Raw genomic sequence first — 21929 nt, 5'->3', positions numbered from 1 at the left:
CGCTAGCGTGAGCTGTCTGGCTGAGGAATGAGGGAGGAGGGGATCAGCGCACTCTAAATGAGTAGACGTAATCCTACTGAATGTGGAGTTAATCCATCCCATAATTAGCAGATTTTCTAATGTATGCCGGGCTTTAATGACCTTTGCAAATGAGAATGGTTGTTTGAATTTCCATCCTTCACATCGTTTTATCCCGCGCCGTATCAGCACTGATGGAACCGAGAGCGGCAGATGATGATATGAGAGAGAGGAGAGAGAGAGAGAGAGAGAGAGAGAGAGAGAGAGAGAGAGAGAGAGAGAGAGAGAGAGAGAGAGAGAGAGAGAGAGATGGCTTAATGAACAAATGCGCACGGTTTTGAAATGGAAACTGATGGTCTTGAGCCCGCCACGAGATTGGGAATGCATTTCCACACCTTGCATATCATCATGAGCGTAAGTGGGGGGGGGAGGGGGGTGGGGGGGGTGGCCGTGACCCATTAACAACGGATTTCAAGCCTCTTCCTTCAATTAGCCTCACCGCACTCGCTCGCTCTCTCACACAGACACACACACACACACACACACACACACACACACACACACACACACACACACACACACACACACACACCGCTCCCCATCTAAAAGACTATTTCACACACCGGAGCATATAAATACTAGCCGAAAACTAGCCATAAAACAAAGGTGCAGTCGAAACGATGACTACTAAATACTGTTGAGTTATGGGGGACTTGGAAGTGGTTTGGAAAGTTCAGAACTGGCAGCAAGAGGCCAACCTGGTAGCCATAAGAGGCTAGAGGTCAACAAATACACATCAGGTAACTTTCCATGTTCGATCATATAACAGATAATCAACCAAAAAATCGGTCCCCATAGAAGACGTGATGAAGTTATTGAAAACAACTATTATATTTGATTATTACAGAGAAAGTTTGGCACTATAAACCACTATGCCTGACAGAGAGGAAGTTCAAATAACTGACAAGGGTGGATTTAATGCCCCCTCCCATACACGACGCGTAAGAAGTATGCCATCTTCAGATGCCGCCGTGCGTAAGAAGCCGCCGCGCTAAAGCAAAGCTCAACTAAAACCCAAAGACATTCATCGTGGCTTTAATGCTATCAAACTCTAATCTGTGTGGGATTTTGCGCGTGTTAACACACAGCTACAAAAACGCTGAGAGCAAACACTTCAAAAAGCACTACATAAATGTCTCACTATATTAGCGAGACAATAAACAACCTATTCAATTCGAGGGATTTGCATGGGAAATGGGAGCATTAGAGGAGACACGAGTCTCTTTCGTTTCTCCGTGTACTTTGAGGGGAAGGATGGCTCCACTTTGAGCAAAGGGATAGGAGCCCCAGACGGAGGCAGACAAGCCTCCCCTGTTTTGGGAACGTTCGCTCTCACAATGCCTTAGCTTAGCGCCGTCCTGACCACAGAGCAGGAATAAGCTAATTGCTTAATTAGCTGACCCAATTCGATAATCTTTTGGCATATTAGCGATGAGCTATGCGACGAAGAGCCGTGATTCACAGGCACTGTGGTTATTTATGGGTTTTACCGTAGTGAGGATCACAAAAAGACAACATTGTTGGTCAACGTTGCTCCTTTTACGGAAAATGGCTGCTTTAGAAAATAAAAGCCTTTTTGTATTTCGGCAAATATTCACAAAATGTATTTTTTTTATTTCATCCGATTCCAATTGACCTTGTCATAGACACCAATGGTTATTTTTGTCTTCAAAGTTCCTGGCCTGCTCCCAACACAATAGGGCTACAGTTGGAAATGATTGGATCATTTATGCAATAATGGCAGATGAGAGAAGGGGTACCAGAAAATTATAAACGTTGTATTTGATCAAATGATGGTTGAAATGGATTAATTTACTCTTTTTCTCTCTACATGTACACTTTTACATACATGATCTTTGCTCAGCACTGGCAGTTATGGGCAAAAAGTACGCCATTGGTATGAGATGAACTCATCTATATGCTAATTCCTTGGCATGTAGCACTGCTTGGTTTCTCCCGTGCAGGGGCTGTTTACCTATTAGCTCTCATGGATGCAAGGGGAATTGGAATATTAGAATAAAAAGATCAGAAATAGCGCGCATTAGCAGTACATCAGCTGTTATTAAATGTGTAACAGCGTGCCGTTTCTGGCCTTTGTGTTCGAGATGTGACAACAACATGGACGCCGACGACAGTCATTACAGCTGAAATAGGCCACCGTACCAACTTGTGAGATACAGGGCCTTGTTGCCTCTTTAAAAAGGCAAAGTGGGTTTTATTTCCCCTTCTCCAAAGTCATTCAAATGACTGCGCCCTACTGCTGAAATAGTGTATGCTTTCCCCCCCCCATCCCTCATTTAAATAAGGATTAATCTCAAGAGTACAAAGTTAAGAAAGAACCCATTTTGAGTTTGGGCAAATTACATCCTTCCCTACTAACTTGAATGAAACATTACAGCCCGCTGCTACGTGTGTTTAAAAACACACACACATACACACACACACACACGCACACACACACACACACACACACTAGGACTCCAGCCACACTGTGACAAAATGTGTGCAAGGAGACAGGCAGACCCGTATAGAGGCAGAGGGTTGTTTGACAGATCACATTACAAGCCAGGCCCCTAAATGCTAATGTAATTTTCATATGAACCAGGCTTAAAGAGATCCAATCGCCAGCCCCTGATTCAGACGACTGTTGTGTTCAAGGAGGATGACAACCCCTCCTTATTGTCTATGTAATTCACCAAAAATTGCCACTTACAGTCCGCTCAGAGTAGGACGCTTGATCTTCAAGCTTCCTCTGGTCTCTGCCACTCATCCCCATTTTCTACTTCTTCCAAAAGTGCCACCACTTCATTAACCTCGCCAGGCAGGAGATAAGAGAGAGGCAGTGCATCAAAAGCTGCTCTCAGTCAGAGAGAGAGAGGGTGTGGTGGGGGAGGGGGAGGGGAGAGAGAGAGAGAGAGAGAGAGAGAGAGAGAGAGAGAGAGAGAGAGAGAGAGAGAGAGAGAGAGAGAGAGAGAGAGAGAGAGAGAGAGAGAGAGAGAGAGAGAGAGAGAGAGAGATGCATGGCAAGGCCTATCAGACACACAGACCACCAGAACCCAACAAAAAAAACACACACACACACACACAGAAAGTGCCCCCACAGAGAGTATCGTTTGTTTCCTGGCATTCATTTACAGACATGTGCAGCTCAGTTTTTTTTCCTCCCTGCTTTATTTAATGCTTAGAAGAAGCTTGATTGGAATTGCTTAAAATCTTAATTGAAGAAACATGTTTTAATATATTTGTCCAGTTTCTTAATATATTTTGTCCGGTTTCTTAATAAAAAAAGGCTGAAATATTTAGTTAGTTAGTTACAAAGACGCTTGAGTGGAAGAGCCTTGGACCTGAGTTGAAGGGTATTCTTTAACCACGGCGGTTAAAGAATACCCAACGATGGAGAAACATGGAAGTCAATTGGTAATAACGTCACATTAAAGTAAATGATCACTGGTTTCGTTTTTGTCGTTTAAACCGTGAACCAATGTAGACAGATCTTTCAGCCCATATTCAAAAGAAGCGTGAAAAAAACTTGACTTCACTTGGTTCAACAACTGTGGTTCAAACCTCAGACAATGGAGGAATATGCTTCGCTACAATACCTGCCTCATCTCATGTTAGGTTTTAAAGTTAAACCTAAGTTTGAGGTGGCTTATTTTTCACTAACCAAGTACTATATTTTATTAAACTTGGAATAAGAACATTCCCAGTGACATCAAAAGGTATTGTGAACCAGATGGGTACAACCACTTCTGACTTCCTCTCAAGACATGAAAGTACATCATGTATTAACTGAGTCACAATATTGTTTTACTTGCACCACGTATAAATCTCACTGGTGCTTTTAATCCCTCTACCCACAGTTTCCTCAGAAAAAAAGGAGGATATAAATTATTTTCCTTTGGTGGCAACGGTAAATCCCTGCCTGGATTCTGTTAAAAGGCTTAAAATGTCACTAAATGCCAGGGCTGAGACTAGCGCGAACACACAGCTTCTTTGAGACAAGACTTTGAGAAAAAGCTGTTGAAAGTTACCTGAAACTGATGAGGTTAATATTCTTATCAGGAGCCCAGGCTCCTGTGAAAGTGGATATTGAAAATAGCACAGGTAACACTCCCCATTAAAAGGCTATCACAGGGATTAACGGCATAAACACCAATTACACATCTAATTGTTTATTGTCATAGCGTTTTCTAAAACTGCTTGAACACTTGGAAGTACGGCAAGGGAACTTCATAAACCGTGTGGAATAAAACTGAATAGGAAAACATCACACATATAACGGCCAATCCGGCTTGGGGTATTCATGGGGTATATACAAAAAAAGGACTCAAATACCATGAACATTACTCTGTAGCCCAATGGAGGCCTTTAGGAATTTGGAACTGACTTTGTACGAGCATGGACGGGCCCGCCTTTCACTGAAAGGTAACAGAGGACAAAGGCCCAGAGAGGAAATACACTCGACATGTGTGAATCAGGTAAATAAGAAAAATACAGTACACAGTACATTAAGTTGCCCTCTGCGGAGAAACCACAGAGGGAGGGAAAGAAGGGACAGAGTGAGACATTCTCCTATCTATTAGGACTTTTTTAAATATATATATATGTGTGTGTGTGTGTGTGTGTGTGTGTGTGTGTGTGTGTGTGTGTGTGTGTGTGTGTGTGTGTGTGTGTTTGGAAGGACTTTTTACTGAGCCACAAAACCCAGCAGCAGGAAAAGGGATAAATAAAGAGTCCTTAAGACCAGGCGGTATGTAACCGCAGTGCTGATTCTCAGGCTGGAGTTAAAAGTTGTACCGCGGTGTTAAGGAAAGAGAGGGAGAGAGGGAAGGAGAGAGAGAGAGAGGGAGAAGTGTGGCAGGATCCTGCATGCCGGCTGATAACATGCTTGGATTAGGGATGTTTAAGGGGAAGTGAAAATTATTCATTTGAGATGGATGAAAGCTGCACTTGTCAAGTCTACCAGTCATGCACTTTATACATTTCATTTCCACCCGCCGCCATGCATAATTTCTCCTCAATGCAAATTTCGTACACACACTGAAATGGTGGGAATATTTACCCCCTCTGCCAGAACACATTCTGACACAGAAAATGGATCATCTCAATTGAACTGGGATGGAGAGGGAGGGGGGATAACAATGCAATTTGTTTTTTATTAAATGTTTGGAGTGGTGTGAGAATTTGAAATTTGTGTCAAAGCAAAATAATGGGAAATGATAAATTCCACTTTAAAAATATGCTTAAAGACAAAAACTTAGATGTCATGGTAACAACAGAAAGATCTAGAGAGTATTCGCACACCCTAAGTCTCCATCGCAGTGAGTTTCACTATTAGGGAGTGTGTGACTTGGTATCAGATTAATTAGCAGAATTAGGTTTAAAATATCTACTAATGTTGGTCTAAGAGCCTAGTATCTACGTGTGTGTGTGTGTGTGTGTGTGTGTGTGTGACTATACAAATATTATGATCTCTCTGATGAGAATTAGGTCTCCAGCCTGAATAGCCAATAAATTAGAGGCACGATTCTCGTTTACTCATCAGAGCTAATGAGCCTGATAAAATTACCTCGAGCATCATAATTACAGGCTAGTGGCAGACTCTGGCACATGCTATCAAATGAGACCTACTCGCTTCAACAACTCTCACACACACAAATCCGACACACACACAGGCCAGACACACGCACCAAAAAAACTTGGGTTGGGATGGAAGTAGCAACCCATCCCAGATAAACGTGAATTTTTAAATTAAAACGATTATATTTTAACAGAGCAGCATAACAACATTATAATATTGCATGTTATATATAGTATATATACTTATATATATATATATATATATATATATATATACATACATAAATAAAAAAGGGCAAGTAGGAGAATCCAGGATACACAGATCAACTATCTGTTATACCTCATTGTTCTTAGAAATGATAAAAATAATTGATAAAAGTTCCATCAACACAACAGAATTCAAATTTCCCTTCTTTCTGTCACCCGTGTTCCAACTGATTTTGTTCGTATTCTCTCCCAGGCCTTTCATAGAGATTAAGCACTTCATGGGTAATGGCATATTTTAATGAGCGCTGGCAGACTGGACACGAGAGCTCACCTCCGAGGATTCCATTTCATCACACGTTCACAGGATGAATTGTTTTTTTGACTTATGAATATTAATATCCCTCTAATTTGAGGCTGTTGTTAATGCTTGTCGCTAGGAGCTCGGCAAATCAGGTCCCATTCCAGTTTAAAACCCATGTATTAGACAACCCCCTCCCCCCCTCCTCATACACGCACCAACCCCCCCCCCCCTCCCCCCACCGCAGCCCCCATCCCCCCCTGACACTAAGCCATCGCCTTTGATTCTTAATTGCAGAAGTGCAAGCATTTGCAGTATATGCCGCGCAAAGCTTTAATTAACTCTAATATCACACATATTCAGTGTTGACTGTCACAGACATCATGCCTTGCATTTTTTTCTGTACCCCGCCACCCAATCTTCGGCGTGCGCTCAACTAGAAAGATTGTTTTTCCAAGTTCATGATCACAATTTCATGCATTTCAAAACGGGGAAAGGGGGGGTGAGGGAGACGGATTCCCTAAGTAGCTGAATTATATTGACGGGAGCAAATTAACTTGATGCCTTCCTTTAAAACATTATTTAAAAACACATTAAATGCAGACATTGAATGCAACTCGTCTTCAAAAGAAAAAACAGATTTATTGGGACAATAAGTTCTCTTAAAACACTATAAATATGTACGTCCATCATCAGTTCAAAATTGTGGCATGAAGAAGAAACAGACACCGCCTACAAACACTGGAAATAGCATTTTCACAGACGAGTGACTAAGCAAATCAATAACGTTAAGGAATGTGAAATTTATAATAGGCCAGGTAGGGATTGGGGGCCATTCTTTAACAGATATTAGTGAAGAGTAATGTTTAATTAAACCTGGTGTGGAGATAAGGAGCTCCATACAAACCTATAGTTTATAAGCCCTGCCTGGCCATAAGCTACAGCTCTAAACTAATCCTCTTTCACGTAATATTATTGCTTCAGCCCAGCTGAACATTTTGCAGCATTTATAAAATTAGCAAAGAAATTAACTGTCTGTACTGTGGCAAATTGGATTTCAAAGTTCCTGCGGTGTGATACTGCATACCCAGGCTGCCACCTACAGTACAGAATGAGTGTTTATTGGAGAAAAAATAAAAAGAAAGGCAAAAAACATCTAATTCAACATGTGTGGGTTATGTCGACATGTGTGGCTTTGCCATCATGATCTTTTTTCCTGTTTAAAATTATTTTTTTCATATTCCCTAATACGGATAGAAATCGATTATAAAATATATGATTGTCTTAATCCACGACTAAAACAATCAAAAGTAATATTGCTTAAAATGTGTTCTAATTCTAAATACACAGTCGAAGTGACATCAGACTTTCCTTGCTTGTTTTCATATCAATTCAAATATTTCCTGTTTAATAGGAATAATAATTCATAAACATGCTTTTTTTTGCTATACTAGTGACCATGCTACAGAGTTGAAGAGAAAAGTTATGAGATGCATTTTAACAATAACAATCGCATGAAAAATGCTTAAAATACATTGTGATGGGTTCTTTAAACATTTCTTTTTACACTGACATGTGAAGACAACCTATCCTATAAAAACCTTAGGACACACACACACGTACGATATTCATGACCCTCAACAAATTCTAACTATACTCTGAAGAAAACAATTCAAGGTTTCAATTCAAGGTGAACTATTAAACAATGTAAATGTTAACAAAACCATGATCATCTTCAAATACATACAATAGTGAATATTTTAACATGAAGCAAATTATTTTATCGGTCACACTTGCCAAATTTTCCACAGTAACCCAATTCAAAAAAAAAAAAAGACACAATTAATTCTTCTATAATGTATTCAAATCGTTGAGATATAAAACCATTAAAAGCTGACTTAATACCCACACACTTTTCAGTTAGTGTATTAGGGCATGGCAGTAAGCTTCAACACCGGTTCTGTGTTTAATCCACCACTCTCTTACTTCTTCGCCTGAAGAGTTTTGAAACAGACGACTTCCTCCTTTTGGGTGATTTCTTTACCCCTATTCACCAAAATAAACGTCTCATAACAAACGGCATCGCGACGTAAATTTAAAAATATATACAAAACTTTTTAATGTTCAAAACTAACATGGTAACGTTGTACTTACCAAGACTCTGCATCATATTATTTAACTGTTGATCCTCTTCCACCTCCCTGAAATGAATATAACATGAGTATTGCATTGCTATACGTATACGTGGTCCTGAATCGACCAAATGCACAAGGAAAAAGACAACGATAAATGTAATGGGAACAGCAGGTTCAGTAAGAAGAAATGGAGCTCATAAAAATCACTTGCACTGTTCTTTTAAAATTTAGACTACCAACGTATAATAACAAAAACAACGCCCATAGAATCTCACCTGAGCCTGTCTTCATCCAGAACCTCCACAATGGCGTTGCGGCCGTTCACTATCTCCACCAGTCTCTCCATCAGCCTCTGCTGACGCTCTTGTTCCGCCCTGGACTTTAAACTATCTGGTCGAGAAAAATTAACACGGCTGAGCAGGAGATAATGAAGACAATACTACACTCAAGTTAATTATTTGTACACACACAGACACACACACACACACACACACCTGGTTTTCCCAACAGTATTCTGAGTTCTCCCTCTACTCCAGGCTGTTGTAGCTCCAGGTCTTGTGTCCTGGCTCTGGATTGATGCAGGCATTCACGACAGTTGGTAAATGCTGCAGTTTACAAACTAAAAACGGTACCTCAGCCAAAAAGTAAACCCAACAAATAATCAAGAAATATATATTGAATTGTACGCGAAAATAAATATGGGGTTGTGTTTCAACGTGTGGACTATAGTGCCGACATTCGACCGATGGACGGACGGACACACGCACGCACATGCACACGCACACGCGCACACACACAGCAATTAACACTCACATGTAGACCAGTTCGGATTCCTTCCTAATATACACCTGCTTCTTCCTGATGAGGTTGAACCACTCAACCATTACAGGGTCCATCAAAATGTCCCCCCCTGCATCTGGAAGGGCACATCATAGTTTTGGATACATAACGGTTAATTGGAAAAGTGTGAGTCAAATACTATTCAATTAATCAAAGTTATACTGTTAATTATAAACTCGGGGGCCCATGTATGAACATTTATTGGGCCCTGGATTCAGGATTCTGGCACAAACTCCATGTCAAGACAGTCACACAGATTTTAATTTAGTAAATTTAGATTCCTTTATCTCGTCAAATTGAAAATGCTGCCAATTAGCAAATGCATTGCCATGTGCATGCATTATATCTTTCTAATCACATTAGTAACAGATTCATACCCGGACCGAAATATTACAGGAAGAATTCAAAAAATCTGCAAAGGCGGAAACATCATAATTTAATATCAAGCTTTAAATTAACAGCTTTTGTTGAGGCCGAAATTACACTTGGCTTGTCTTTCTGTTTCACGATCGCTGAAGCCAAGGCTTCTCACACTCATTTAGCCTCCCATTAATCAATCAATCAAGTAAAGACGACAAGTGATGTCTCCGACGAGTATCTGTTCAAATCCGACAGAGTACGTTATGTGATGGGGTGTAAGAACTACCAACCAAAACCAGACAACAACCCACAACCAAACAAACATTCTGACCAAAATGGCAGCATGTTCTCTGTCTCAATTCGGGACGGATTCATAAAGTTTAAAAAGAGTGTATAAAGGAATAATATTTGTGAGAATGATTTTTATTTATTGGAGGACGGCGAGCCAAAAAACTGGCAAACTATTCACTTATGTATACTGCATAGATCAAGGACCCATCAGGTAAAGCACAGGCTTGTATTGTGAAGTCAGAAAAATCGAAGAATCCCTCTATGCCTCTAAAGCATCACCTTTATCAGTAAAAATTCAGGCGAGAATTTTTAAAGCCAGAGTTTAAACAATTATACACACCTAATTGGTTTGTGCCACGGCAGAGGCAAACATAAAGGATCCTGCCTCACCAATCGTGCCTCAAACAACAAGTCGTTTCGCAAAGAGGCCCCTTCGGGTGCCCAGGAATTAGTGTCTAGGTCATCATCTCAGAGTCAAATCACCGACGGGGCGATAACCACTTGAAGCTTATGCACACGTTTCCACTGGGGAAACTGACTTACACACATGTTAGCGAAAGGTTAGACAAAAAAATAGAATAACCAGATTGGTGTTTAATCTTGCTCAACGGTAAACTAGGGAAATCCAACGCACTATCCGTACGTATGATAATCACAGTTATAAGGCAATGCTCACGTCCAAATATGACCCTTAACATTGCACTTGTAGTTATGGGCATATGCAAAGCAACGTGGTTTACACACGACACAATGGAGATGAATGCATTTGCCTAACAAAGTATAGATCACATTGAATGACCCTTTTATGTCTTTTATAACATGTAAAATTGGAATAATGGAGTTGAGAAAATAAATCAATGGGGTCTTTTTTGGGGAATATGCAAATATCAAAATGTGCTGCTCAACAATTATGGCCAGTACACTCTGGGATGTCAAGGGACCGGAGATAAAACAGCCAACCTTGTTCTCAGAGCCTCCATCTCTAAAAATAACACGCTTGTACGATGAATTACTAACAAGGTTTGGTTTCCCCTCCCTCCCGCACCCCCCCGGCCCCTTTCCAAATGTCCATTCATGGGAGGTATTTTAATTCCAAAAAGGTGGAACAATTATTTCACATTCTGACCAAAATGGCAGCACGTTCACGGTCTGAACTTAGGACAGATTCATCGAGCTAAAGAGAGTGCAAGGAATAATATTGGTGGGGGGGGGGGAAAACATTACTGTGGCCCCAGCCATGTTTACCTTGAACAAAGCAATCAAGCACCTTCAGGCCCCAACTAATGATTATTATTTAGTCCATGAAACGTCATAAATAATGACAAATGCCCATCACAAGTCACCAGAAGCCAATGGCTGTCATAATATGCTTGCTTTGTCTCCAGCCAGGAAAATAAATGAGGGTATTCATTCTAGAATCTGAAATATCTTAATATCTGAGTTCAGTGTGTACACAGGGATGGATCCAACTGCTTTAAAATGAGTAAAGTAGTACACACACATATGGGTAGGACAGTGTATCAGCTAGTGTGTTTGAATCCTAGCCGAAAAGGTAGTGGGTTTCGATTCCCATGTCCCCAACGACATGCATCTAAAGTCACAAAAAAAAAAGAAAGTATTCTAAATGACTTCATTGTTAAAAAGACACACCTTCCTCGCAGCTGCGTAACTTTTTCTCCAGCTCCACCCCCTCCTTCTCCAAGGCGCCCAACTCCGCCTCGATATCGCCGAGCTCCTTCACGATCTGCTCCGTGGGTATGTGATGACACCTTATCTGATGGCGTCCAATCGGAAGAACACGAGAGTCAGCACGCGCACACACACACACACACACACACACACACACACACACACACACACACACACACACACACACACACACACACACACACACACACACACACACACACACACACACACACACACACACACACACACACACACACACGAAGCAGGTTGCTGAATACACTGGAAAGCCTTTCACGACAGTCACCGGCGAGGTAATAAAAATATAATCATATTTGGATAGCCGTTAATTAATCTCTTAAAAAAAAAAAGAGAGACTTAATAGGGGAAAACTTACAATGGTTGACCTCATTTCGGTCCTGGAGGCGTTGGCGGGTGACAGATACTTTCCCCTTTTAGTGCCTAAAAAAGGAGGTAGATAAAATGGGATTAGGTAGACCTTTTCATGGCGGATCATCGGTGGAAACCATTGTCGCACGTGACTTAACCTGCTTCTTACGTTAAAAAAGAAAAAAAAAAGTGTACATGTTCACATGATCTTCCCCCTGCCGTAAGGAAGAGCCCGGAATATCAACAGGAAGGGGAGAGAGGCCAGGCCCGAGCGCCTGGCGTTTGGCGATAAGAGAGAGAGAAAGAGAGAGAGACATAAAGAGAAAGAGAGAGAGAGACAGACAGGGAGAGAGAGGGAGAGAGAGAGAAAGAGAGAGAGACAGACAGAGCGAGAGGGAGCGAGGCGAGACTCGACCTGGCGAGCCGCTGGGGTGTAGATGTTCCTGATTGGCTGGAGTCCGAGGTGAGGGGGCGGGGTTTGGCGCCGGACATCCCGAGGTGACGCGCGTCATGGCTGAAATAAAATCAAGCGGGGGAATTAGGGGAGGGGGGGGCTGGGGGGGGTTAAAGCGGGTCTATGATTTCTATTGCGGAACCGCAAGATACAGAAGTTATCCCCCAAAATAGGAAAAAGGGAAGGAAAGGTAGTGAAGTGCTGATTAAATGTTGACACTGATCTGTTTTCACACCCCTCTCTTCTGTGCATAGTTGGAGTGACACAACAAATACACAAAACCCACGAAAAAAACAATAAGCTATTTTTACGATTTATAAAAATGGGAAAATTAAGTTAAGAGCAAAACATTTAAATGTATGTCAGACTTGGAACGAGGTGACCAAAACCAGTGTCATATTCGCGATATGTAAGCAAAAAGGTCACCTCGGTTACCCAAGGTGGTCTGCGGTCCCGCTGGGATCAGAAGACCCCCACACGGGGGTTCAACCGAGGGCACACCTGGTCCAAGCACTTCAGGTGCCACGACCGTAGCGCCGATGGTGACCGGAGAGTCCTCGGGGACCGTCTGAGCCGCGCCTTGCTCTGCGCCAACACAGACGTCCGAATCTCTGCGAGGATGATAAAAGAAAAAGCTAACAATATCTGCTGTGTCTCTGCACAGACCAACCAAATGAAGACGAGTGATGTATAAAAAGGGGACAAGAAATAGAGCTCACCTTTCCATGTTAGAAGGGTAAAGAAAGCCATGAAAACAATGGGAGGGTCATCGTGACCGGGAGGAAATGAGGCGTCTGAGGTGTTAGGACAGTTCGGAGGGGGGGGGGGGGGGGGGGGGTTGGAGGGCCGGCGGGCGTTTCCTTAGGACCGGACTAGAAGATGGGGTGGGGCTACAGGTCGGGACTAGTGGCATGGCACTCTGAGACCGTCGACAACAGCAGCAACAACAGATGAGAGAGGGGAGAGGAGGCGGTCTCAGTGGAGAGCAGAGTACAGAAGCTGCATGGTTTCAAGGTCAAAACGTTTCAAGACATTTTCTCCCTCAACGGTTAGCCTTTCCTCTGAGCCGCCTTCCGCTAAGCGAGCTCGTGTGAGTAAGCCGGTTTAGCCGGAGACTTACCTTCTTCCTGGATCCGTTGTGACGGGCTTCAGCTTTGAACGCCAGTCCTGACGGGCCGTCAAGTCTGCACGCGAAATACAAAACTGATTGAGAGGCCTACTTTGATAGCCATAGCTCAGCCTAATGCAGAATTACATAACACAACCCTTGATTCAGCACTGCATCGCGGTTGAGATGGGACTCATCCGTTGCGCGTGGACGTTGAGTAGGGGTGTAGCGATACACTAAAGTCACGGTTCGGTACGTACCTTGGTTTTTAAGTCACGGTTCGGTATGTTTTTCACTACAGCAGTTTTTATTAAACAATTAGATTTTGATTTGATTTATTCAATTGTATCAAACAAATGATTACACAAATGAAAAGACATCAAATACAATTAAGGATAAAAACACAATAAAGTCCAGGACTTATTTCCATTGTGGTCCTCAACACAAAACATCAGGACAAGACAAGACACTAACGAGTGTGAGATAATCAATAAAAACTTAATTACATTTTTTTTTGGTAGGTACCGAAATGAAACGTGCATCGAACCGTTAGACCCGTACCTAAATATTTTGGTTTGAATACGCGTATCGTTACACCCCTAACGTTGAGCCTACACATGCTGTGTACCACATGCTGAAATGCATGCGTTGAACCTGAACCCCTACTCTTGTAAGCAGGTGGCTTAATCAGACTAATAGTACTGGTACCACTGAGACGTATGCGCACATCTGCAGGTACTATGAGATCATGATGTGGTCCGGGGAATTACTGCGCTAGTGCATCAGAGCTCCGTGTTGGAGCAAAAAAAACAAATCATGCAAATAACACATTGGATGATCATCAACCAAGTGATGAACCCGCCGTCCCACAATCCGTCATTAAGTCATTAAATCTGAAGAGGGGAAATGTTTGTACACCAGGAAACATCTGGTTAAGTGCATCAGTGAAACTTTGCGCTCTGACACCTGGCTTTAGCAAGCTATTTCTTTCCACATCGAGTATACAGGAATGTATACTCGATAATGTATAGTATTTGGGTTAATTGGTAGTTTAAAGAATGCATTGTGATGTTTTACTTTGTTTCTTTTGCCTTTAACTATAACATGTTGCATAGGACCACAGGTGGGAATCAAACCTGGGTCGCTGCAATAGATTCTGCCTACGTGGTGAGTGCACCAGTGGTTTGAGCCACTAAGCCATACAAACACTGTGGCTACTTGAAAATCAGAAAAAGGTTGTTTTTTCCCCCCCCATTCCTGGTTGAATTTATATATATTTAATTAGATCATATCTTGCCTGTGGTTGTTTTGGACGTCGTTGTCAACATGGTTTCGTCTATGTGAACGGCCTCCAGGCCAGAGGGTTCCACATCGGATTGGCCAGTGGTTTGCTGTCCTGTCCAGGTTCTTTCCTGGCCTTGGGTAGATGTTTCCTGTGTGAAGCTAGCACCAACATCTGGACTGGGGTCATCCCCAAACCTGCATCATCAGAACAAAACACACGCATCATCATACATGGTAAATGGACTGCATTTATATAGCGCTTTTATCCGAAGCGCTTTATGATATTGCCTGACATTCACGCACACATTCACACACCGACGGCGGAGTCAACCATGCAAGGCGACGAGAGTAGGAGCAGAGTTAGGGTGAGGCGTCTTGCTCAGGGACACCTCGACACTCAACTAGGAGGAGCCCGGGATCGAACTAGCAACCTTGTGGTTACCAGCCAACCCGCTCTACCTCCTGAGCTACTGCCGCCCCTCATCATCATCATCATCATGACAACCATGAACAGAAAGCATGGGTCCACTTCGCTGTCCAAACACAAGGTACCAAAAAGGGGACCAGAACTATGACCCCCACCTTCTCTTGGCTGATCGGACGGTGAAATGGCGGGCCGCCGCGTTGTTGTTGTTGCAGTTTTCCTGAGCCAGTTTATTGCCGCTCTTCTCCGTCACACCTCTGGAGTGGCTGTAGACATCGGCCGGTCCGGGGGGCTTCCTGTGGGCCCCCCCGGGGGGCTCCGCCAGGGGCCCGGCCCGGCCCGCCTGGAAGAACCTCTGGCGGGCATCCTGGGTCTTCCGGGCCGACAGGGAGAGCGGGGCGGGGCGGTCTGCCGTCTTGTTCACAGCGGAGCTCACAGGGGTGACGGGGGTCAAAGAGGTGACGGGGGTCACAGAGCCGGCGAGGGCGGCGTCGGTGACGGGGGTGGACGGGACGGAGACGGGCCGCGGGGCGGGCGGGGTTTGGCTGACGCTGCTGCTGGGTCGCGCCGCTAGCTTGGGACGATGACCCACGTCCGGTCGCTGAACTGAAGCAGGAGGATCAGGGTGGTGGTGGTGATGAGGATGATGATGATGATGGTGGCGGCCGTTAGATTGCGCCGTCGGAGCCGGCTTGAGCGCGTTTGACCGGCTAGACGCGAGAGGATCGGGATCACTCGGGAGCGCCGTGGCGGTGGACGATGCGGTCTTGGGCTCGCTCTTCTGCTGGTCCCGCTGGTGAGACTTGCACACGAAGGTGTCCGGCGACGCGCCGACCCGGTAGGCCCCGGGACGGAGGGTTCCGGAGCAGTCGCTGCATCTGGGTGGGAGGGGTGGGAGGGGTTGAGGGGGGAGGTAGTTTAGACATAATGATACATTCAGCTTACAGCTTGCATTCAGCGCTTTTTTCTAAATACTCAAAGTCGCCTAACAGAGTGAACATAGAATAAAATAATTTAATAATAACGTATACAAGTCAAAGGATAAACTCGGATAAAAATAGGTTGCTAAAAAACTGAAATAGGCATACAAGACTAGGAGTAATGAGAAGGGAAGGAGGTTATGCGTTGAAAGCGATCTTGAAAAGGCGGGTTTTGAGGGCCTGATGGGGGGGCATGCTGGGAGAGTGCTACCGCTAGCCTGTCGGATGTGGTCGGGGAGGGGGCTCCAGAGGGAGGGCGCGGCAACGGAGAAGGCCGCACGGCTAGCGGGTTCCTCCGCGCACAGTGTGGAAACTGAGCAGCTTGATAAGAAAGAAGCAGCTTCTCACCTGAAGCAGCTTCGGTGGTAGAGCTTCCCGTCCACAAAGTGCCTCTGGACCAGGTGAACGTGGCTCCGGCACGTGACACATTTGCTGTTCAGGGTCCCGGACTTCCCCGTGTTTCCGGGTGTAGCCGTCTTCTACAGAAGTGGAGAGACGGTGTAAACATTTGACGGAGGGGGTAAACGGAACAACTACAGTCTCGGCTTAGCATATGTCACTCTTCAATCAGTACGTTTACATGCACAGCTTAATTCGATTAAAGCCATAGCTCGACTATGCTCCTCAATTGGACAACTGCAATTGTCCGCGTATACATGGCGGTGAGTAAATCAATTCATTGGCCGAAGCGTTTCATGCCCCGGTATGATAGGTGGCGCTGTGCCCATTTCAACTAGTGGTAATAGAGCCACCGGTTGACCTCTTTATGTCACCAGCAACAACTGACTCATTCAAGAAAGATGTTTTCAGTAGACAGCTGTCAGTTCACTTCGGGTCCATATCATTTCTCCGACGCTCCATTGTTCCGAAGTGAACTGACAGCTGTCTGCTGAAACATTGCTTTCTCCTCCATGTTAGTTTCAATCTGGACTTCAGGGAGTCAAAGCCAAAGTTAATTTCCCCCAATTCCTTTTCCCCCATGGGCGAGATAAACCCGACTAGGAGTGGGAGAGAGTCGGAGAACCCGACGCAGTCTGTAAGATTCATAATATCAGAGAATACCCCCGTCAGTTCGGCCGCGGCGCAATGAATGAATAAAGATTGTAGTTATTTTACAACCTTGTTGATGAGAAACATTTAGAAAAACATGTACTTTTAATTCAGCCTTGGGTGAAATCGGAGTGTAGTGTGTACTGAATGCATGTTGTTGATGATACACTCCTTATAGGGGGCCAACTACATTGGCACGACACCGGCTTCCTCCATCTTCTGCACCAGCTTTTTAAATAAATCGCCGACCTGAAGTGAGTTGAAAGCTGTATACTGAAAACATCTTTCTCCCGCCGGAGCAGCCCCTCCGCCGCCCGTCCGTATACGCCTTTCCCGCCGCGGCGCAATGAATGAATAAAGATTGTAAACACGTCGGGAGAAAAAAACATTGATTTTGACAGATGTGCCCGAAGTTACTACTTTACAACCTTGTTGATGACCCAAATTTAGAAAAACATGTACTTTTAATTCAGCCTTGGGTGAAATCGAAGCGTAGTGTCTGTGTGCTTTAATGAATGCATGCCATGCGCGCTACCGCGGCCAGGACTCAATTCTTATAGGGGTAACTACATTCACCGGCTTCCTCCATCTTCTGCGCCACCTTTTTAAATAAATCGCCGTTTCTCGTTTTCCGACGGCGACAACAACAACACGACTACCGTCTCCTTCTACTTCCGGCTCACGGCCCCGGGAAAAGATCTCGAGCATGCACAGAACGCAAGTCAACGCATCATAATCCAATTAGACTCCGTACATGCACGCTTAACTCAACTATGAATCGCATTATCTAGGGGTCTTAATTCGACTATGAGTAACCCAATTCGATTTGAGTTTAGCTCGACTAAGGTGTATACATGCATCTTAGTAATACAATCATAGTTGGACTAAGCCGACTAAGTCGACTTTCTTGAGTGTCATGTAAACGCACTGAATGACATGCCTATATACATTTTAAAGGATTTTAAATAATGAAATATGGGATCCACCACCCCCCAATAACCCAACCTGCTTCATCCAACTGATCACCTGATTTCTTCACTTTCTGACTCCTACCTTATCCTGAATGTCTGAATTCACTGAAATCATCCACTTTGCACGAAGGCCTCTCCTCAAATACTATAGGCTAAATAGGCTGCTGTCAGGTGACACCCATGACTAGAACCAACCTCAGCAGGGGCAGAAGACGCTCTGGCTGTTCCGGGGGAGGTCTCGGCAACACGCCGGGAAGGAAAACCGTTCTCAGTCGCCGTTTTAGAAACAAAGGTTTTCGAGACCATGGGGGGATTCTTCTTCGTCAGATTCTCTTTGGAGCCCTCTGCTGGCCGTTTAACGCCTCCAACTGGAAATATGAAAAGCAATTACTCTCATAGAAACACAAGTAAGCCTAAGCTAAACCAACATTTTCCAAAATAAAAGTTTTGAGGGATTTAATTGTGGAAAAAAGGGTTAAGATAGCTCAATATAGATCATATGAAGTGGGTTCAATAACCAATTAATTAAGTGGGTTTGACAACATTCTTACTGGCAGAGCGTCCGTTGAAGTAGTTGTAGTACTGGGAGACGTAGGTGAGGATGCTGAGCCTGTCAGGAACCCGTAAGGCCACCATGTCCTCTGCGTCCAACAGAGCAGGAATCCCCAGCTTCTCCTCAGCAATACGGAACGCCTAGAGGAAAATAACAATCATAATACAAAGCAATTAAGTTGAGGGCTTTAATAACCATACAGGGAGGTTTTCTGGTTTGCTTCATAATGGATGCTGAAGCACAAGAACCGTTTGTATAAAATTAGGGATTGCTGGGAAAAAAAAAACAATACTGGGCCCTCACACAATTGTCGGTTGAAATGCCAAACTTTCCTACAGTCCACACACACACACACACACACCAAATTAACCAGTCCTATTCCAGTCCCTCTACTGTGTAGGTGTGTGTGTGTGTGTGTGTGTGTGTGTGTGTGTAGGTGTGTGTGTGTGTGTGTGTGTGTGTGTGTGTGTGTGTGTGTGTGTGTGTGTGTGTGTGTGTGTGTGTGTGTTTCCTGTGCACTCTCAGGGATAAGACTGCGGATAAGGGGGGCAGGATGCAGAGCCATTGTCTAGGATCAGCCTGGACTGACTCATTAAAAATCAGGATTAACATGGAGGACCCCCACTGTCCCAATTTCAGAGTCACAACAACTTGTGTATTTAATATGCCAGAGTGCTTGGAGTGCAAAATATTGAACTTGTGTTAATAAGCAAAATGAAAAAAAACGCACACAAAAAAAATGATAAAACAACTGTGGAGAAAGCGCAACACAAACGGGACAGTTAAGGAGACAAAACTGGCTACTGGTAAAAAAAAAAAAAAAGCTAAAAAGCTTTCACGGGAGAGGAATATCGTTTGTCACTTTCTCAGTTCAACGAGTTCATTCGCATCTAGAATGCAGTGAACCACACGTGTTTTCATGGGCACTAGAACACACTTTTAAAAGGGAAACGTAGCCTCTGCCACCATGACACACTTCCACACAGCTTATACTAGGATCACCAGGATCGAGTGGCCTGTAGGACAGTCAGTCTCATTCAAAATGAATAGGCTGGAGAGCTTCTCCTCAGATCGGGTTCTTCTTCTGACGACACGGCCAGGACTATCCTAAACCAGGAAGTCAATTTAAGTAGACTATCTAGGCATAGCACTACCATGGGGCATGGGATCGTCAAACACAATATTGGACCGCAGCATGCGTTTAGGGTCGTTAAGGGGTTAAGTAAATTGTGTGTAGAATAAACACGCATTAACTGCGAAGATTAAGAATCGTTTAATACGAGCGTGGCATACAATTACCTTTGGTCTGTGATATGTTGATTTTACTAATTGGCTTTTTTATTACACTGCCATCACCAATCAGAAGCACTTAACATTTCTACCAATCAACCTCCTGAGAAACTCAGACGTAGTCTTTATATAGTAGGCCTGTGGTTGAACCTCGATCACTGGTAGGTGGTCTTTGAATTTAAATATGTGGTTGACAGTATTTTTATTTCACAGTCGAAAAACATGGGGTACAATGTATAGGGTGAAGAGATCTTACCAAGTGGTTGTTTTGAAATACATCCTCTTTTTTTAGTGACTCGTAGTCTCTGGAACAGAAAAAAATGTTTTTGAAAAAGTTAAAAAGGACAAGCCCTTTAATGGCCTAATTAAATAGCAATACATATCACACATTCGTACACTTAGGACGATACTCCATACATAAACAAAGACGTTAACTCTAAACAACGACTATCCACTGCATTACAACTCATTGCAAACTAATCTGACATGTTCCTACAGTTTCAGCTCAGATCAGATCAATTTACAGAAATAACACATGCTTACATCAGGTCCGGTCTGTATTTGTGAATCAAAGCGCAGAATGCCATTCCGTTTTTAAACGAAGTCGTCATGTTGTTGATGGCAACATCTTGGTACCCATCACACTGCATTTTGCACCATTTCTCTAAAGCCTTGATAGCGGACATCCTTCTTCGTCCACGAACACTGCGACCTACCTTCGATTCCACCACGTAAGTTATATAGTAGGCTACGGTTAAAAAAGCTCAATAAAACCACAAACCGTGAACAAAACGACGGACATGAAGTAATCGGTGAGATCTGGCGTGTAAATAAATACGGAGCTGGCTGTCTGCAGCCGCGGCTCTGCGTCCGGTGTCCTGTTGTAGCCTACCTGCGAGGGGTGGGAACTTTCTTGTTCATTAGCCTGATTGCTACTACAGGGGATGATTCATCTTTAATACACTAGTTAATGTTCATTGTTGTATACGGGGATATGTGCATTTCTTCACAAAGCTGAATGTAAGCCTTGGTAATGTGTGTTTTGTTTATTGTAGTTGTACAGCATAACATGACATAAACTGGCCAACATTTAGTGGGATAGTAGGCTTATGCAAAGTTTTTATTTTTTTATAAAAGGGATTCTTGTTGTTGAATGTTATTTGGTTCATTCCGTCACAATTGTAAACCGTAAAGTTTGTGTTTACATTTTGGACTTGCAAAGACTACGTCAGTGCATTATCTTTAAGGACACGTGTAACATGTGAACATGCAACTCAAGATAAAACTCAATGCCACCACCTACTTTTGGTCTGTCCACACTCCACAGTGGATTAGTAAACAGATATGGCCGCCGGGTTTAAGGCATAGCACACACTTGGTTGAAAAAGTCTACACAAATGAAAGGGGGCAATAGAGATGGAACATGTTTCATGTTTCTTTATCAACTCAAACCCACTCTCATGGTACATTCGACAACACCCCCCTACCCCCCTTAAAAATAGTGTGAGTCAGAAAAAGAGAGGAAATAGGGGAATTGCCTGTCCTTCATTTATTTGGTGAGTCATTCATGTTCAAACCATGCTTAAACAATACAACAATAGGGGCCTGTGTGATGGAATCATCCATGTGTTGTTTACTTTTAATAATTTAAGCTTTGTTTTCTATTCCTTGTATTATTGTCTAGCCACCTTGCTCCTCGTGTTATCGGTAACTTTTGTGCCTGGGGTAAACCGGTCACAAGGGAGCAGGGATCCCCCTTATGCATTCTTCTGCTTGATGAGAACACAGGCAACTCTGTGCTTTAGTAAAACATCTCCCTGATTTGATCATTGAAAACTGCATTGTGGGGACGGGGTGAAACTGTTTAAATAGCTCTGTGAAACTGTATTCTGGGCTCACTCTGCTAGAGAGGAGACTATGCATACATTAATTCAAATAGGTTAATTGTCT

At 43.6% G+C, this 21929-nt stretch overlaps 1 protein-coding gene across 3 annotated transcripts; it reads right to left on the bottom strand.

Moving 5' to 3' along the window:
* Window positions 1-6797: 6797 nt before the first annotated feature.
* Window positions 6798-20758, bottom strand: micall2a (mical-like 2a). 3 transcript variants are annotated; one of them, XM_084472765.1, is made up of 17 exons: window positions 20523-20758; window positions 20236-20284; window positions 18688-18829; window positions 18332-18504; window positions 16464-16594; window positions 15294-16013; window positions 14725-14906; window positions 13440-13503; window positions 12746-12930; window positions 12281-12379; window positions 11873-11937; window positions 11440-11563; window positions 9112-9214; window positions 8793-8866; window positions 8574-8688; window positions 8318-8364; window positions 6798-8209 (listed from the first exon to the last, which is right to left on the bottom strand). In XM_084472765.1, exons 1-17 carry the CDS (start codon window positions 20663-20665, stop codon window positions 8130-8132), a joined length of 2496 nt encoding a protein of 831 aa, XP_084328891.1. In that variant the 5' UTR covers window positions 20666-20758; the 3' UTR covers window positions 6798-8129. The 3 variants fall into 3 exon arrangements, with proteins under 3 accessions (XP_084328891.1, XP_084328892.1, XP_084328893.1); XM_084472766.1 differs by having other exon boundaries at window positions 12755-12930; XM_084472767.1 differs by lacking the exons at window positions 6798-8209; window positions 8318-8364; window positions 9112-9214 and having other exon boundaries at window positions 8582-8688.
* Between the last annotated feature and the right edge of the window lie 1171 nt (window positions 20759-21929).

Source organism: Micromesistius poutassou, assembly GCF_964030765.1.
Source record: "Micromesistius poutassou genome assembly, chromosome: 1".
In the NCBI taxonomy this organism is placed as follows: Eukaryota; Metazoa; Chordata; class Actinopteri; order Gadiformes; family Gadidae; genus Micromesistius; species Micromesistius poutassou.
The sequence above is the reverse complement of the archived record's forward strand: the minus strand, read 5'-3'. Positions and strand labels throughout refer to the sequence as shown.

What these genes read in the sequence shown, in the direction of transcription:
- micall2a (XM_084472765.1), bottom strand. Translation starts at nt 20,665, where the DNA reads ATGTCCGCTATCAAGGCTTTAGAGAAATGGTGCAAAATGCAGTGTGAT. An exon ending in ACACCCCAGCGGCTCGCCAG is followed by an intron (nt 11,938 to 12,280) that starts GTCGAGTCTCGC and finishes CTCCTTTTTTAG; the next exon opens with GCACTAAAAGGGGAAAGTAT. An exon ending in GTTACGCAGCTGCGAGGAAG is followed by an intron (nt 9,215 to 11,439) that starts GTGTGTCTTTTT and finishes GTGCCCTTCCAG; the next exon opens with ATGCAGGGGGGGACATTTTG.